At 40.0% G+C, this 19,679-nt stretch overlaps 1 protein-coding gene across 1 annotated transcript in view; it reads left to right on the top strand.

The window, feature by feature from the left end:
• Nucleotides 1-13,469, top strand: part of ube3c (ubiquitin protein ligase E3C) — a 29,045-nt gene extending 15,576 nt beyond the window's left edge. Inside the window, exons 17-24 of the mRNA XM_044339758.1 lie at nucleotides 890-987; nucleotides 1,582-1,714; nucleotides 3,744-3,991; nucleotides 7,267-7,479; nucleotides 9,520-9,708; nucleotides 9,806-9,872; nucleotides 10,526-10,656; nucleotides 12,326-13,469. Of these exons, the coding sequence (XP_044195693.1) occupies nucleotides 890-987; nucleotides 1,582-1,714; nucleotides 3,744-3,991; nucleotides 7,267-7,479; nucleotides 9,520-9,708; nucleotides 9,806-9,872; nucleotides 10,526-10,656; nucleotides 12,326-12,496 (1,250 nt within the window). The 3' untranslated portion in view covers nucleotides 12,497-13,469. The remainder of the gene's footprint in view (nucleotides 1-889; nucleotides 988-1,581; nucleotides 1,715-3,743; nucleotides 3,992-7,266; nucleotides 7,480-9,519; nucleotides 9,709-9,805; nucleotides 9,873-10,525; nucleotides 10,657-12,325) is intronic.
• Nucleotides 13,470-19,679: the final 6,210 nt, after the last annotated feature.

Genomic DNA, 19,679 nt, shown 5'->3' with positions numbered 1-19,679 from the left:
TGAAGTATGGTGTGAAAACAAGCTGATAACAATGTGTGTATGATCTACCTAATGCCACTCAGAGGCTGTATGGGATAAATTCAATTAGTGTGAAAGTACCTGATGAACTCAGCCACATCTGGTCCGTGTGTTTGTCTGGCCTTTTCTCATTTCCTTAAATGGACGGGCCCATAGCTGATGAACGAGCAACGTATTGACCACTCCGGGGCCATATTTCTCCTCAAAGATGGAAACCTGATGGGAAAATGCAGATCAGGTTGACTAATTGAGCAGAATAATTGAGCTGCAGTGGACACAAAGTGAGGAGGATGAAGAGCGGTTTAGCTATTGAGGCTTTTTTTTTTCTTTCTTTCTTTTTTTTCAGGCTAAACGATCTAAAACCCTGAGTTTAATACAAAACAAACGTCAGCTTAATAGATAAAGCCAGGCGGATGGGTGGGCAGCTCACAGTTGGGTTAATTAAAAGGGTGTAATTAAAAGGATGTAGGATGGAAGTGTCTTTAATGGCTGGTCTGTAAACAGAGAAACGGGTCTTGACTACAGAGCTTAGCGGTGAGAATGGCAATGATGGTACAGCAGAGTACAGCACTGGTTCCAATGAAGTGTGATATGCTGTAGACACCTGCTGAAGGTTCAAGGTTTAACTTTATTGTCATTATACAATACAGGATTTCACAATTTTCTCCATGCTACGCACACAGAAAATTGATAAAAAGGGCAAATATTTTGAATATCGTGGCACTGAAAGAAGAAACAAAAAACTCAACTATATTTAACACTTAATAACTATATATCTACATGTGGCCCTAGTATTTACACACACAGAGAAGGGAATGATTAATCCAAAGTCATGAAATGCTAAAATTTTGAATTTTGTGTCTTTCTGCAGTTGGCTTAGAGCCTCCACAGCTGTCTGTGTCTGAAGAGAGACATCTGGCCATCCTCACAGAGCTCCCTTTTGTAGTTCCCTTCGAGGAACGAGTCAAGGTACTGCACTCCACCTCCGCTGTCTCACACACAACCACAACAAAAAGTTTCCTTCACTGTATTCAGGTCTCCAGGGGGGTCTCCAAAGAGTTCTCTGGCATAATAGGGATATCAGTTACCTATATAAGTATACCTTTACCTATCTGTTTAGTAGTGAACAGCAGAGATCACAACACAATATGATGTGAGGTTATGTTAAATCCAATAGAAACTTTTCAAGTATCAGTTCTGTCAGGATAAACCACAGGATGTTGAGAAAAATTGACGACCAATTGATGTCTAACCACTTGTTTGGTACGTCTGTCACATAGTATTTTAACACCAGCTGGTAGACCAAACAGTTAAGCTCCTTGTGTCAGAATTATACACAGACATCTGCCTTCAATTTAGGACCTGTCACTGCTTAGCGATGTCTTACTTTTGAATAGAAATCATTCAGTCAAGTTTACTTTGTCAAACTTGACTAAAATGAGAAGCAAAAGCTTTTATACAATGTTGTGCCTCATGGTGAACAGTAAAAACCTATGGTCAGAATAAAAAAAACTGGAAGAACTTGTCACTGACCGTGCCATGGGGCTAACATCTGTCTTGTAGATCTTCCAGAGGTTAATCTATGCTGACAAACGGGACGTGCAGGGGGACGGACCGTTCCCCGATGGCATCAATGTCACCATCAGACGCAACTATATCTACGAAGACGCCTACGATAAGCTCTCTCCAGAAAACGGTACGGCGTGCATCACTACAGTTTCGATAAAAATAATGATTTTTTTACCTGTGAGCTAAAAGGCACGGTGTAGTAAATGTTGACACTGTTAATGAAACTCCTGTTACGCTCTATAAAATATTAATATTGAGGATCAAGGTTCCGGTTAACGTTCAAGATGAAGGTTAGCTCTCCCCTTGTGCAGAGTATTGAATTTCAGTAAAGCATTATTTCGGTTACGATTATTATAATGCATCACATAAAAGCAGAATCAATTATTTTAAGTCACCTCTTTTGTGTTTGAATTTGAAAGGGCACTTGGGTGGGGGCAATCTGATTAAAAAGAGTAGTAGGAGACCTGCGCTGAAGACATGATCTATATCATTTATGTGTCTATAAGATATAGCCGCCTTGATTTATCACTGTACATTAATTATTCTGAAAGATAACCTTTTATAGAATTTGATTTGAATATTCTGCAGGTCAAGAAAGTGCTTTCTTGCAAAATATGTTTGTTGAAAAAAAAAACAACAGCGGTGTGATACAGTAGATTTGAACAATACAGGAATTATATTTGTACTTTTTTCAGTTTTCTTTATTTACAGAAATAATCAGGCCATTAATTGAGAAGTTTGCATCTCTGTACTTTTTAAGTGTGATGTTCAGCTCATACAGAAAGGGTTAATATTAAAGGGATATGTAATGGAGAAGAGAAGAAGAAGGTGAGACCTCGGAAGTGAACGTTCCCTGAAAAAGTTAATAAAATGGAGTTAAAATATAATAGAATCAAATCAGGATAACATTGAGTAAATGTTAAATAAAAGAAAAAGGCAATCAAATGGGACATTATTAGTTTGATGACAAAACCAAATGAGGTTTAATTTCCTTTTTAAAAAATAAAATAATGGTGTCGTCATAGTCTAAAGAGCAGTCTCAGCTTTAATGACAGATGCAGCAGCAAAGTTTCTCTCTTCTCTCACTCTTCTGTGTCTGTTAGGGATTCCTCATGTGCTTTTAACTCATTGTTATTGTATGTTTTAACTGTGCTTTGTGTACAACTGTTTATTAGCTGCTGTCTTGGCCAAAATAGGTTCTCAAATTTAATTAGGTTCACTGGTTAAATAAAGATAAAATGTTAAAATAAGTGTAATAAAATTTCAAGTAGGGACCCAAATAGCACCAGGCAGAGCATATTTGAAAAACATCAGCTTTTATACATCACGATATAGAAACACAGAAATAGTAAATTGAGTTTGTTTGGCAACAATCATTAAGCAAAAGTTTTAAAGTGCACAATTCTGGCAATTGGCCAGTTTTAACAGAAAAACACCCATCAAGAATAAAGAAAATAATTTCTATTATTTTAAAAGTTAGGAAGATGGTTAGATGAGATTAATTGTATGATTGCATATACTGGACATGGGAAACCATTCACCTAACATTGTACCTGTTGGACACAAAAAGCAGACATTTTTTCCCAGATAATCAGTAAAATAATAGAAATCAGGAGTCTGTTGATAAAACCTGAGATTATATTTCACAGAACTATTCAAGTATTTAAAGGAGATTCCTTGAAAGAGGAGCGTCAGTGTAATTAAAAATACATAGAAAGCATGTTTTTGATTACTTTTAATTTCATAAAACCACTTGTATTTTCTAACTCTTCCTAATCTTAATAATCTCTGAGTCTCTACCCATTTCAATTAGTAGCTCTAAGGAGTCAAGTCCATCTGATCTATTGTTAACAAGTAACAGGAACCTGAGGATATATGCTTTTCAATTTATGGATGAAGATTTAAGACGGTTTATAACCTTTAGAAACTGGGAACGTAACCATCAACTATTAAAAACCTGAGACACTGTCAGCCTGCTGGAAATTATAGTGAATTAAATGTGAAGTGAAGAATGAAAGTGACTGACATCTTGGGTGGACTGTTGATCACATTTATTGAGTGATGATAAAGTGACCGTGAACTTTAGCGGGCAATGTGTTCATCCTTCTTTTTGTACCATCATAAACTCTTTCTCCTGCCTTGTGTCCTTACATTAGAACCAGACCTGAAGAAAAGGATCAGAGTCCATCTGCTGAACGCTCACGGTCTGGATGAGGCGGGCATTGACGGTGGCGGAATCTTTCGGGAGTTCCTGAACGAACTCCTGAAGTCGGGCTTCAACCCCAACCAGGGCTTCTTCAAGACGACTAATGAGGGCTTGCTGTATCCCAGCCCCGCTGCGGAGATGCTGGTCGGAGACTCTTTCACGAGGCATTATTACTTCCTGGGCAGGATCCTTGGAAAGGTGAGCATCCAAAGTAAAATCTAGTGGAAAATTCTCTATTCCTGTTAGATATTTCAGGCCTTTTTAAAGCCCCAAAAGCAGGAAGAATGTCTGAAGAAGCTGCTGGCAAAAGGTATCAAGAAAATTAAAAGATTAAAGGCCCAAATGCACTGAAAGCGTTAACTGACACGTCTCATTCGACGCTTTTTTTTGAAATGCCAACACCACAGAACCAACACGGATTTGTCCTGTTCTTCTCAGTATTTACTGCTGCATTAGTCGGATGTAATGAACGAATGAAATGCAGAGGAGGAAAATGCAACTAAGAGCGTCTGTTTCCACAGTAAATCATCCGTTGAGTGTTTGATGGTTATTTATTTGCGCTTTAGAACGTAACCCCTGTGAAATAATCATAACATAACGTTTTATTTCGCCGGCTTTCTGCTCCCTCTCCTCGCTCGACCACCACCGCCCCGTCTCTCTCTCTCTCTCTCTCTCTCTCTCTCTCTCTCTCTCTCTCTCTCATTCATTCTCTCAGCTTTGGTCGCTGGGTCTTCATTTGATGCCCCAAAATCGAAACAAGGAGTCTAGAGAAGGGGCGTCGAGGCAGTTTGGCGCGCCTTATAACACTTTTGATACACATTCAGCCATTTAAAACTGTCGGTGTACTTCAGAACATGCAGACGCTTTCATTGTGTTTGGGCCTTAAGTCACAGACGGCCTTGATTTGAAGGCCAATACGTCAATACATAATTAAAATAAGTCACAGTCAGTGTCAAGGCTACCTTCGCTGTATATGTACATAGAGGGGAATTTCTTCAAAAGATTTTCGGGTTGGGGGTTTAGAACTTGAACCTGGCACTTGTGCAAACCTCAGTTTTGTTAATTAGCCCTGTGCGTAATCTGTTGACGGCATTGTTTTTCTGTCCCTTCCTTCCTGTGATGGCACTATTTATTAGAGGCTAATGTTTCTAAATCATCCTTAATGCATGTGCTAGTGATTGTTTATCAAGATGCCTTCCTCGTGGGGGGGCTATCATCTCAACCGGAGAAGAATTACCTCATGACAAGCGGTCACCTCTCAATTAGGGCTTCCATTAGCCGATGATTCCTACCTCTTGTTTGTGTAGTGATTGCATTTGGCTGGCACTAAATCAGCGAGCCCAAGCAGACAGGACATAAATAAGCGTTCAAAGCATGTGGTAATAGCATTTTGATCTGTTTTACAGTCAGGAACATCCAGGTCTCTTCTCTCTTGCTCGGCCCGAGATGGTCCGGTCCACTTATCAGGGCATCGTAACTCCTCCTCCTCCGCCTCCTCCGCCTTCTCCTCTTCCTGTCTGTATTCTGCGCAAGTGAGAAATGATCAATCAGCAGCTACAAGCTCCCACTCCTTCGATATTGTGCTCTCCATAGCTAATGGTTCAGGCAATTAGGCGGGGGGAAATTAATTTGAATTTGACTTTCAATTAACCCTACCGTAAGTTCCTCTTTCTCCATAAAAATGGACGTTTGAGTGGCCATTTGAGAGGTGTATTGATATTTGTTTAGTGCCGTTATTGCCTGGATAAAAGGCAACCGTTTATATAGATTGGGATTGCATCACCGCTGCTGCAATGTGCACAGTGCACAGTGTGGCTCAAAGGACACGGGAGATTAATATTGTTAATTAATGTCCGAGGCGTGCCATTGTTGTGGAGGTGATGTATTACAGGCAGGAGTGGCTTGTCTAGGGTACTCACTGAAATGGGATTGAACATCAGAATAGCGGCCGGTCATCATCCTTCTTCCTCACTTGTCCACCCAGCTGACAAGCTGAAAGATTTAAGCCACAAATGGGGAAACATGAAAACAGGTTACTTTGCTGCTATCACTCTAGTTTAAAGACTGAAAAGTTAATTTAATCGTGATGGGACAAGATTAAGTTTGTTTTGTCAAGAAAAAAATCTAGTTTCTCATTATGCATTATGGCCTGAAGGAGGTTCTCTGTGCGCCTCATCCATCTCTCATTAGTACAAAACCTCCAACCTCATCAGCAGTGGCCTCTCTGCTCTTGTAACTGTGAGGGTGAGGAAAGTTTGATCCTCCTCTCTCCTTTACTCACCAGACTTCTCCACAGTCTTTTCCCCATTGATCCCAGACGACTTATAGTTCCCCTCAGAGGTGTGTGAGGTTGGCACCCCTGATTAATAGTGATGCATTTGACAGGCATTATAATTTTATTGATTCCTAATGTTGTAAATTAAGGAATTTATTTGGCAGCTAACAGAATGCACCTGCAATGTTGCTGGCATTTATTCCACCTGATGGTGCTGCGATCTGCTTTAATTGCGTTGCCACTGCACTCACTTATATTAAAAGGCCCGGGCCATAATAATTAATTCTTTCCAGCCCAAGTCATTTTGGCACAATTTCTGGCAATAAACACTCATAAATAAAGTAAGTGGCATTGAAAAAATAAGGCTACAGGTTTTTTCCATATACTTATTGCTGCCTCTTCCCGGCACAAGTGTTATTGATAGGTTTCAAGGGGCCACGCCGCGCATATGGTCTGAAACGAGCAGCGGCCACGGGAGAAATACTAAGTGGATTATTTTGCATAAAAAATAGACAATGTTTGAAGTTGTGCAATTAACCTGTGTTTAGAAAATAGCTGTGATTTATGCACGCCTGTGTGTTTAAGATGCATGCATTATGGAAATCCTCTAGATTTATAATCCATTTAGCTGATGCGGTCAGGGTTTTTAACGCTATCATTTATAAAGACCTGTATATTTTAATGCCTCCAACGGGCTCTTTTTCGGACTATTCCAGTACATTAGCTTTGGGTTTTTATGAGTCACCTGCCCGGCTGTGGTTCTTAATGGCATTTAAGGTCAAGGTGAGAATTGGCATTTATAAAGTTTGAGGCGGGTGAAACAGAAGCCTGTGTGTTTTAGATAGATTGTGTGCCATGTTATGCTTTCAGTCACTCTGATGTGACCAGATTTACTATCTTATCACTTGATTCTTTGATATAAAAGTAGTAGTGCAAATTTAATATTGTATAATGTATGTTGTAATCAGATTTTTGAATATGTACATAGTAATATTATGCTTGCTACGCAGTCCATTTAGTTATCTCGGTTATCTAATCATCATGTTTTATTCAGTGACACCCAAGCAATAAACAATCCTTGTGTTTAATGCTCCGAGCACTTTCTCGTTTGTACCGATTGATGTTTTGCGGGTGTATTTACAACAATAGACAAACTTCCTTGTTTGTCCTCTAGTTAACATCCACGTTTTTTACGCAGGCGCTTTACGAGAACATGCTGGTGGAGTTGCCTTTCGCCAGTTTCTTCCTGTCCAAACTTCTGGGAACCAGCGCTGATGTGGACATCCACCACTTGGCCTCGCTGGACCCGGAGATGTACCGCAACCTCCTCTTCCTCAAGAGCTACGAGGGAGACGTAGAGGAGCTCGGCCTCAACTTCACCGTGGTCAACAATGATCTGGGAGAAGCTCAGGTGACTGGGGATGGGGACAGGGACAGGTTGGGATGGAGTTGGATAAATGATTCACATGTCACATGTTTTCATTTCTGTCATGGTCAGTACCTCTCATTCAGCCGTCTTTCCTTCCTCCTGTTTGGCTCCTCTTTGTGGCGTTAATAATTCATTTCCCTCATGATGTACCACTTTTCAGCCCTGAGAGAGATAAAGCACGTCGCCACTGTCGCCCTAAGCTCTGCTGCAGTGCAGCGAACACAGCGACTCTGTTGACCATTCCACCTGCCTTTCCCCCAGGAATTATCTTAAAACACGCCTGACAGAAGCAACTAGCTGCTCTTAAGCACGTCCCTTCCAAAGCTCAAGGCTGCAGAGACGAGCCGCCACCACCACTTTGAGTCACCTGGGCCTAGACCTGCACACTACCCGGAGCCCCTGTTTGCTCAAGGCCTTAACGCGTCTTATTAGCTCTTCTCAAACAACACCTGAAATGGTCTGAGTTACAATGTAGCCCTCCTGGTCGCAAATAAGGCATCGCAAACACGATAGGGAAAACAATTTGTGAAAGATTAGGCACACACCCGGGAGCAGTCTGCCCTGCATTTGCCCTCGCGAGATAGCCAAAGCAAGCAAGATAACGGCAGTAATTCTCTTACATTAGCACATAATCAGAATCTACTGCGGGGGAGGAAAAAAGCAGGAAATGATTGCCTGTCAGTAAGGCCACATGCAGTAGACAACATTCAGGACCTGGACTAAACAAGAGGAACACCTTACATTATAATACAATCTAACTCAACAGCCCTGCATTGAATACCTTTATGAAGCTTATCAATCAGTTTTAGTCAAGACTACGTCAGAGAGGCACTGATTCAACTCTATTGTAATTTTTGATTGTAGTTTGTACTGTTAAGCAAATATCCTGTTAAGTGTCTCTCAGTCGGTTTTGTTGACAGTCTACATGTGACAAATCTTAACGGATGCAGTTTTCCTGTTTAACTTTTGTCATGATGATTTTTGAGAAAACTTTCCAGGAAAAGGTACATAAAGGTAGATGTGTGCACATCCCTTAGATAACAGATAACAATAAACCTCTCAAACCTGGATCTTACTGGGTCTTTAATAAGCTTGAGTTATGGTTTCTAGAGTTAAATCCAATGTGTGGATTTAAAGATACATTTTGACACACCTTGTGAATGTTGCAATATTTGTAGGAAGTGCATCAGAAACTAAAGTGAGAAAATAAAAATGATGATTACCTGATTTACACCTTTTTGTATTGCAATTTATACTGTAGAAAAAGGGCAAAACTTTAAACCATGACATGAAAAGTGATATGAATTGAAGTTATTTAACCACAGAAAGTCATTATTCCTTGTATATGTCCATACTTGTATGTGTATATATGCTCGTCTTGCTCTTGTTTATTATTATGTTCCATTTATACATTTATTTCTAATTTGAGTAAATACAGCACACGAAATAATCCCATGACTCTCCACCCCACCACCAGAATAAAAAAATCTCAAGATCAAATGCAGGAAAACTGCGTCGTCAAAGATGAGCGTCGCATACAGTATTCTGTCCTCCGGTAGACGTTTTGATGTCATCATACACCCGGCTTTATGAACAGAGATGAGCACATTTTATCAAGCGCTAACTGCTCTAAAGCTAATGAAAGAGAGCTCGGGGCCAAATTGTATTGGACCAGATGTTCATTGGATGTGCTATATTTAGAAACACTGAAATGCACTTAACCGCAAACTCTCACAGAGAGCCTTACCTTTAATCAGAGTGCTGTTGGAAAACATTTTAATTACCTTTTCTGTGATTGAATTAAATCCACCTGGCACAATTAAACCTCTTACATTGTTTGTTGGTCATCTGGCATTGGATGCAGACTCAAGCATATGCATAATGAAGGATGAAGGATGCAATATGGCCACCTGTCTGACAGTTATATTACTAGGGTGCTATCAGAATAAGAGCTAAGATATTCAGATAGTTTGTGATAGACTGTGAAATAACCTTGTAAATCCCTTGTGACTTTTTATCCAGGTGGTTGAACTGAAGGTGGGAGGAAAAGACATTCCTGTGACCACAGCAAACCGGATAGCTTACATCCATCTGGTGGCTGACTACAGACTGAACAAGCAGATCAGGCCTCACTGCCTGGCCTTCAGACAGGGCCTGGCCAATGTGGTCAACCTGGAGTGGCTGCGCATGTTTGACCAGCAGGAGATCCAGGTAGTCCGCACACGGCAAGAAAAACTGCACATAATTATGGAAACATATTTGTAACTCACGGAAACTTATAACGTATGTTTCTCTACTTCTTGAACAGGTGCTGATATCTGGAGCTCATGTGCCAATTTGTCTTGACGACCTGAAAAAGTTCACAAACTACTCAGGTAGGAGCTGATGTCAGACACGTTTGAAGACATATAAAAATACTCTGCTTTAATTAGTCATTTGTGTCTGATATGGTTAATTACTTCCTTAAAAAACCCTTAAAATGACATCTACCTCTGCTCCATTATTAAAAATCCACAATCTATGAGTATGCAAATGGATGCGAAACGTCTCCTACTTCACTGTTAAGTCTATTCTCAGTGTTTGTCCACTGGAGGCTTCAAGTTTCCATGTAACACTTGTGTAAGTTGAATACTGGACCACAATTGGCTCCAAAATCGCTGTGATGTCACAAATAATGCGCGTAGGTACACGTCTTAAACTCAGATGTTAAGTAAACACAGAGAAACTTTCCACTTCTAGCAGATAAATGTTAAAACAACCTTCTAGTGCCAAACTAGCTCAAACATCCAACTGAGGTAACAAGAAGAAAATTTTTGACTGAGGGACTTTAAAGACATTTGTGCTGGAGTAGCAATTTCTTATAGCACTTGGAAACCATCACACAGTTTGGGAATTGACATGCAGGATTTCAGTGACAGTATATCTATGTATTTTAATGATAAACAAATACACATCTGCATTGAAATGGTTGGGAAGAAGTGAAAGTCTAATATAATGAGGGTAATGTGTGTGTGTATATATCCTCCAGGCGGATACTCAGCCACTCACCCCGTCATCCAGACCTTCTGGGAGGTGGTCGAAGGCTTCACAGACGAGGAAAAGCGCAAGTTACTGAAGTTTGTCACCAGCTGCTCCAGACCACCGCTGCTGGGCTTCAAGGTGACTAGACCTGAACCCCCCCCTCCCCTCGCTCCGTCTTTTCTTCTCCCTCTCTCCCTACACTTACCTCTCAGACTGTGTACTGCCGGTATCCTCCATTATCAGCAGCTTTTCCAAGCTCAACAGAAGGGAGTGTTCCCTCTTAATGGGCTTGTAATGAAAATACCTAGACTGATAACAGCCCTCAAAATGATCATTTTCAAATTAAGCGGCGATAAGACTGGCCTAGTGTGGTGAGGTCTTATCTCCACGTCCACTGTTGTTTTATAGTTCACGACCTTCCTCTGTTGAAGAACTCTGTATGTGTGGGCTTGGCCAGAGATCTCGGCTGGACAAATATCACTATTCAGAAATAAGTAGCAGGTTGAACTTTCGAACTTTTGCCTTCTGTGTGACACTGCAGAAAGCAGCAATTTCCTGTAAAACGAACATACAAAGAAACCGTATCCTCTGCTTCTAAATATTGTTTCAACAGTGCTGAATCATTATTTCTAACCTCCTCTTTCTGAAATGATTTCCTAATTGGCGGCCATTTCACTTTCTCACTGACTTGATTTGTGGGATACTTAAGTAGTTCGAGATAAGGAAGGAAAAAAGCAGAAAGTGTTGCTCGGGGCCATTAGAGAGTTTTTATGTGTCTTACTTCGTCTAACCAGAAGCTGTAATCATCATATGATTGGTTTTAGTACACTTTATTACTGTCATTAGTTAAGAAAACCTAATTGCTGCTCTGCAGTGGAATGAAGGAACAAAGCTCTCCTTAAAATCCTTCGCAGTCCCTCCTCTCTGGGTTTAAGAGTTGCCTAGCCTCCTCATTTAATCAATTTGACTTTGGCCAGCATGTGGATACTTCCCTCCTCCCTCCTCGTCTCTTCTTCAGGCCGTAAAGGGCGGTAATTCGTGGGGGGAGCGGCCCCTGACCCGGCCCTCAGCTTGAGCCAGCTAAGCCTTAATTAGCTGTCGTGAAAACGGCCCAGGATTCATTAGAGGAGAAATAGCTCTGTCAGGAGAAGCCATTTAAAAAAGATGATGGAAACTCTCTTTTTTTCCAAAATGATAGCCGTGGTAATGACACTTTCTCAATAAGCAACGATAGTTTAATACGGTAATTGTCAGAAAAATGGGGTCATTACGGCTAAGCCCCCGAAGAGCCATTTAATCGGGCTGGTATGGCCGCTGAACCGTATATACGCTAACTTTAAATAGCAGAATGAAATCAGGGTGGAGGAGCTCGTTCGGCAGCCTGGCTTGTGATGGAAACGGTCAGTGTCACAGTCTGCAGATGAGGTGGCCTCATCGCAAGTGGGCTTGATTTAAAAAATGCCAGATAGACAACATGAAATGACCATTCCTCCAGCATCTCATCCAAGGGTCAAACTGTGGGCCAGTTTCCCACTCAGTCCCTTTCAAGCACTAAGCTAATTTCCTAAATTTATACTTCCACTGTATTAGCTTAACGCTTAATGTCTGTCTTTTAACATTTATCCCCTTGTGGAATTTGACATTTATTGCTTAATCGGGATTGCTTCGGACATTTTGATCACCACCGACACGAGTTGAATCACATCTCATTTTTCCTTATGTCAGTAAATGTAGCACGACGATCAGATTTCTCTTAAGCTTTAATCCGACTGTCAGGTGCTTATTAACAGCTTACGTATGCACACAGGAGCTTTACCCGGCCTTCTGCATCCACAACGGTGGCTCCGACCTGGAGCGGCTGCCCACCGCCAGCACCTGCATGAACCTGCTGAAGCTGCCGGAGTTCATCGATCAGCACCTGATGAGGAACAAGCTCCTGTACGCCATCGAGTCCTCCGCCGGGTTCGAGCTGAGCTGAGGAGGGGCGAAGGGCTTCTCTGTCCCTGCATCCACGGACTCGACGCCACAGATAACGGCTTGGGGGAGAAAGACTCGAGAAGAGGGAGGGGGGTGGTGGGGGAAGAGAGCAAAGATGCACTGACCCGCCTGATTTACTGTGTGTTTGTGTGTGCGTGTGCGTGTGTGTGTGTGTGTGCGTGTGTGTGTGTGTGTGCGTGCCAAGCCGAGGGTGAGGGGATGATCACCCACTGACTGAAGAGAGGGGGTGAAGGATTGAGCGGGGTAGGAAGCCTTTTTTTAAAAAAAAAAAAAAAACCTCTTTGCTTTTAAGTAATTTAAATGTTTAATCGGTTGTCAGAACACTTCAGGAGAACAGCGATATGGTTGAATTTTGCAGGAAATATCAAGCGCTGAAATAAAAACAAAGAACACAACTCTCTTGTGTAATCTCATATGAATGGACAGTTTTTTTTTGGAGAGGGGGGAGGGGGGCTGTGGAGGCGGAGGAGCATTTGTGTAGAGCCATCATGCATTTTCTCATAGAAGTCATCAAAACTCAGTTTTTGTGATTTCTCTCAAATTATTACCAGTAATAACCGTCATGTCTGATACTCATAAGTGTGCACACGCCATCTGATGTGTCAATAAGGAAAAACGGCTTCTGTTGCGAGACTAGATTGCGGGAAAGTATTGTATGATTATGGATTTGTGAATATGTATATGTTTACAACTACAACTCTTGTATTATTCATTTATTCAGTATTTGTACAGATTTGTTTTTCTTTCCTTTTGTGTGCTGAATGGAGGCCTCATGTTTTCACACACGCTTGCTAAGGTGAACAATCTCTTCCCTGATCAGCGCCCTAAAGTTTGCTCTCTGGAGGGGACAGCAACAGTGTCCCGTCATTGATAAGGCTTATAAATGATCAGTGTACCGACAGGGTGACAAAAAAGAGTGTATGGAAACGAATAAACCCACTTTTCTTTTTGCATTTTCCTTCCCTAAGTCTCTTTTCTTGTTGCTTGTAATTAACAGTAATGACTAAGACATAAAACAGTGCTTTGTGGGAAAATCTCCTCCTGAGTTTTATGGCCTCTGACATATAATTAAAGAAACATCCAGTTAAGAAACACTGAGCAGAACTATTCTGGCCTTGAGATGCATTATCGGGCTGAGCACAAATTAAGATTGTGTGCGTTTGTCATAAATCTACCTGCCCTCTGATGCAGCAGAGCCCAGGAAGATATCCATCCCTTTTTGGACCGAGTCCATCTCTCCAGCCTCTCCTCTCTGCTGAAACAGCCAACTGCCACCCCCCTCTCCTCCTTCCAGAGCCCGAACCCCACACATTGCTGGCCCAGGGAACTCAAAGTGGTAATTGGGTCTTAAAAACCAGACTTGTCATTGAAATGAGGGATTCATCTCAATTACTATGAGATTTATTTAAGACTATTACCTTGTGATGGATTATAACTGACAAAGTTAATGCAGAGTGTTATGAATCATCCTCAGTGAGCAATATACTTTAGCTCACTCATAGGCCTTTTAAAGGCTAATTGAAGCTTTTAGCCTTGTTTATCTTGCTGCAGAGCCAGGAAACATCAAATATCACTTGATAGTGAGCCTACTTTCAGGAAAATTATTCCAAAAATGCCATCAACTGTGCATGTCTGGAAATGGGACCATAAACCAGATAACTGTAACATGGAAACATACCTGAAGCAGTACCTCAATGAACAAGCTGTGCAACAAATCATGAGACAGATTCTTGTGTGCAGGCGTTGCATCAAACAGGAAGGAGCCCTCTCAGGTGATGTTTTGTTATAACAGAGTGCCATCTGGTGGTCAACAAATCATACTGCATGGACAACATCTTGAACATTTATAGGCTCATATGATTGCATATTTGCAAGACAGTTCACATAAAATCATGTGCCAACAGTGCCAACTTGTAATGAATGAAACAGAAAACTACTCCTGATGATGCCGGTGACCTTCTGGAAGCCTTTTAAAGATACATAATCATACATTTTGGCCATAAGTTTGACTCAACCTGAGCTTTATGAATATGTATCCACAAGCTTAAAGAGTTTTCAGGCAAAACTGAAGACTTATTAATTAATCATAGCAGCACATTAGGGCAGTATTATATGTGACAGTGCTGCATAATGAGCGCGCTCTCTGCCTGTCTGGACATGAACATGAAGTAGGCCAACCCTATTTCTGGGTTTCAAAAACTGCATGTGGGCAGGAGCTTAATTGTCTACATTAATGGAGTTTTATAATTTACAGTCATGAATTATTATTGTCTAGTTTTTGTAGCCTTCCAAATGTATCACTTTATTAAGTAAATTGCAGCATACAGCTTTAACAATCGAAGAAAAGCATATAAAAGTAATGTGATAGAAGACAATACAGGTCTATGTGAATATGTCAAGCGAATGACTGGCCTGTGAATGGTATCTATTGCTGTGATTCTTCCTGCTCAATGAGTCTAATTAGCTACTGACCACCCATAATGTCCAGTTTAATTAATAGCCATCTATCATTTTCATTGGGACTTCCTTATAGCTGGCAAGAGCTCCAGCCGGCGTTAACTGCAACAACGACCTTCATTTTCCATTTAAAATCAATGCGAGTCTGTAATTTCAGGCTCAGTTCGGTTCAAACCTGCAATAACCTGCACTGCTTCATTTTGTTTCTTTGGGTTATGATGAGTTCAGCCTGCTGATGTGTCTTTTTTTAATTCAGATTTCCTGCATCCTGCTGGAGTTTTTTTAAGTTGGGACCTGAATGCATGGAAGACATAAAAGGTGCAAAGTTAAAACTTAAAGTTAAGACTAAAAATACAAATTCTTAGTCGTCCAAGTCAAAATTGCAAGATGCCGATTTCAACTTTAACAACAAATTCAAATTTACAAGATATCTCATATTAATTGTGAATTTGTCAGAATTAGAAAGTTAAAATATCGTCTTACTTAGTCAAAATTATGGACAGTTTCTGTTAATTAGTATCTCATAATTTTGACTTTTTAAAAGAAATTGACTAAACTGATTTCAAAGAACAAGAGATTTTGCTGCCTCACATCATCTACCTAATCATGGTACACCGCTACTGGTGTTTCACCTGATTAGTGCTCTTCTCAGGACTCTTTGGGTGTGTACTGGGCCCAGTTTCACAGAGATAGTTTAGACTGGACTGTAGTGTAAGACCAGTAATTTTTGCAGTAATGTTAGTTAGACAGTTAAACAAAAATAAAGGCTGACCTGTTTTAAGCCCAAAAAGTTTGCCACTGTACTATCAGGGTAAGTCAGAACTCAAAGTCATGTTTTCATGATAACTGACAGTAACAGCTGTTGTTCAGTGGCACCAAATGACAAAAAAAACGGAAATACCACCTTATGGTTGTATACCTCTACCAACCAGTCAAGTTGCAGTTTACATCCACGTCTGTCCAGACTGATACAATATTTGTAGTGAAGACCTTGTATGTGTTCACATGCTTGGCCAGTAGAGTTGATTCTGAACACAAAGTTGTGGCCATGACAGCAGATGATGCTTCAGATATGGACGTTGCCGCAAAGAAGCTACAAATTCCACAGTTTCAAGGTGGGAACCCAAGATTAGTGTCACCAATTGAGTATCCGACCAAATGTGAGATATGGTCACAATCTCCCCTTCTGTTCTGGAGTTATGGCGTTGAATAATGACCAGAAAAGTGTTTTTTCAGAGCATTATGATGTCACAGTGAAGTTGACCTTTGACCTTTTGGATATAAATCGTCATCACTTTATCATTTTATCCTTGTAGACATTTGCTTGAAACTTTTTCGTAATTAGGGTATGAATTCTTGAGTTATTACCAAAAATGTGTTTTGTGAGCTTGACCTTTGACAACTAAATTCCAATCAGTTCATCCTTGAGTCCAAGTGGATGTTTTTGCCAAATTTGAAGAAATTTCCTCCAGACGTTCCTGAGATATGGCGTTCATGAGAATGGGACGGACGGACATCCTGAAAACATAACACCTCCGGCCACAGCTGTTACCAGCGAGGAGCCATAAAAACATAACTTGTGTTTTGCTAACGATGTTACAGCTAGCCCATACTTGATTTGACGTCTCTCTATATTTCCTGAGCTTCAGTATTTATTACTAATACAATAACATAATAATTGTTTTTGTAAATCACTCCATATTTACTATATTGCACTTTATTTACAGTCAACCATTTTATTTCAGTGCCTGAATTCTGATTGTATAAATTAATCTACTATACAGTGCCTTAAAAAACTCCACAATAGAACAAAAAAAGTATATCCATACACTACTTTCTGCTAACATCCCAAAAGGCAATGGAGATTACTCCATAAATGTGAAAACTATCATCTTGTAACCCTGTAAGTTATGCAGCAATCATTCATTTTATTATCTACACCTATGCTTATCCTCCTGAGACATGTCAAAAATGCCTAAAAAGGCCTATTCCCAGAACAGCTGGAGGTCTAATTAACCAGAATATTTATCTTGGCAAGTCAAAATTATGGGAAGACCTTTTATGTCACTTCTAGAAATAACTTTTATTGCTATCATTTGTAGCCTTTTTGACTTTTTGTTTTCATTTCTGGCAGAATTTGGCTTCCACAGAAGTCTATCGTAAGCCAAGCTGATATTGAAAATAGTCATAGGTCATCTGTTTCCCACAGTACACGACAGATGGCGCAGAGAGCCGTTTGTGTGGTCCTGGTACCTGCATGTTTCATGCAAGGTGATTCGGTGATTAATCTTAATTTCTTCACTTTGGGAGGATTTCTAGGGTGCAGTCTCAGTTTTTTTGCACAATGCACATATGAGCAGTAAAGACATCCTTCTGCTCCGTGCCTGCAGGGTCTGTTGAGTGTCATCATGGATGTGTGAGCAGATCAGTGAAACAGCGCTGCTGTCGACACTCAAAGACGTGATGCTTTCAAATACCCTTCGTAAAAATCTTTCATCAAGTGTTTCCTAAATGCGACTTGACAGGCGTTATCCTCCCAAAATCCCAGATGTGACAGATATTACTGATGATGCTTGATCCTAGTGATGTCTGCTTTCAGAAGGCTTTTAAAAAGCTACATATAAAGGCTACACAAACATGTCAGTAGAGGAAAGGAGGAGAGACACTGGATACAGGAAATGGAGAGAATTTAATATTCTGGATATGAGCAAAGTCAGACAATATCTTCACTGCCAGGTGTCAGACCAGGAATAACATAGAACCAGCAGAAGTAATAGATTTTTAAGTTGGATAGTTTTTCTTTATTGCTCATTGGTAATTATAGTTAATTAATCTAATCGTTTCTACAGTATTGATTGATTAAATTGCAACAGAGAATCTCATCCCCATCTAGTTATCATGGCCAGATTAACATGATAGGGGACTGTGGGGCAAAAAAAAACTCGTGAGCCACTAGTTGTTTTTTTTTTTTTTTCCATTTTACAATATTAATACTTTTTTGACAGTGCCAAAGGTTTTACATCAACATTGCTCATATATCTCTGTAACACTGATGCTCTCCTCTATCCATTCATATACAGATATCAGTTTTATTGGTCAGGTATGTTTACACATACAAGGACTTTGACTCTGATTTCTAGAGGCTCTAAATGTACTTACACACAACAATGTTCAGGAAGATGAACATGGACATGCAGCCAAAACAAGGACAACAAAGCTGAACAAAGATAATTAAACACAAACATTTTACTGTTATGTACAAGGAAGTAGGTGAAGTAGTTGTGTTCACCGACGGCCAGTCAGTTATAACATTGTCTATTAAATTAATAAATGAGACTCTCACCTCCCCATAACCAGTGGTGGAAGAATTATTATACTTCAGTAAAAGTACTGAATTTAAAATGTTACTTAAGTAAAAGTATAGAAGTATTATCAGCATCAATGTTTTAGAGAGTTTAGAGTTAGAGTGTTATATTATTTTAGTGTATTGTTTGTTTTTATCACTTATCAACAAATATATATAAGAGCATTTTAATGTTGTAGTTCATCAATATGGAACAAATTTTAGATACCTTTGGTAGATTCATAGTAATAGTACTGCATCATTATACTGTATATAAGTGTATCATATGTTTTTATAATGTTATATATAATTTAAAGAAAAGAAAATTCAGACAATTTAAACAACAGTTAGAATATTAACATTTTATTTTAAAGTATAGTAACTATAAGTGGCAAATAAATGTAGTGGGGTAAAAAAATACCATATTTACCTCAGAAATGTAGTGGAATAGAAGTACAAAGTACCATAAAATGTAAATACTTGAGTAAAGTACTGTGCTGTGCAAAAGTTTTAGGCACTTTTGATGTTAAGATTCTTATCCATCGTGCAATACCATCAGGGAGGCATCTGAGCTGTTACAATTTGTGTTGACAACATGACAACAACCCCAAACATACAGCGAGAGTCATTAAGAACTATCTTCAGTCCTGCAGCAGATGGTTTGGCCCCCACAGAGCCCTGATCTCAACTTCATAGAGTCAATCCGGGATCACACGAAGAGACAGAAGCAACTGAAGCAGCCTAAACCCACAACTTCTCCTTCAACTTCTCCAGTATGCTTGGATCAACATAGCTGCCAAGTACCTTGAAAAACTGTGTGCAGGTGTACCGAGGAGATCTGCTGCTGTTTCTGAATTAGGTTTCTTCTGTTTACTGAACTTTGTATGAAGTTGATTGATATAATAAAAACTATTCATGGTGTTATTTTTGAAAGCATCCTCACTTTACTTAGAGTGGCTAAAACTTTGGCACAGTACTGTACAAGTACCTCAAATTTGACTCAAAAATGTGTTTTTCTTCTTGTTTCTAGAGTTGAATGAGCTTCACTGTGCAGAATGATGTATGTGCAGAGTTTGGCACTAGAAAGCTGTTTCCACATTAATCTGTTGAAATAGCTGCTGTGCCTATGAGCATGATTTGTTACATCCCAACTAGTTTTGAAGATAATCATGGTCCAGTATGCAATTTACACAAGTGTGATTTGGAAACTTGAAGCCTCCAGTGCACATAACACTGAGAATGGACTTTTTAGTGAAGTAGGAGACATCTTGTGTCCAGCAGTTAAACTTCTGAGATTAAATATATTTACATATTTACAGAGTCTGTCATTTTTATTGAGGGAGAGGAAGGAGATGTCATTTTA

Source organism: Thunnus albacares, chromosome 21 (assembly GCF_914725855.1).
Source record: "Thunnus albacares chromosome 21, fThuAlb1.1, whole genome shotgun sequence".
NCBI lineage: Eukaryota > Metazoa > Chordata > Actinopteri > Scombriformes > Scombridae > Thunnus > Thunnus albacares.
The sequence above is the reverse complement of the archived record's forward strand: the minus strand, read 5'-3'. Positions and strand labels throughout refer to the sequence as shown.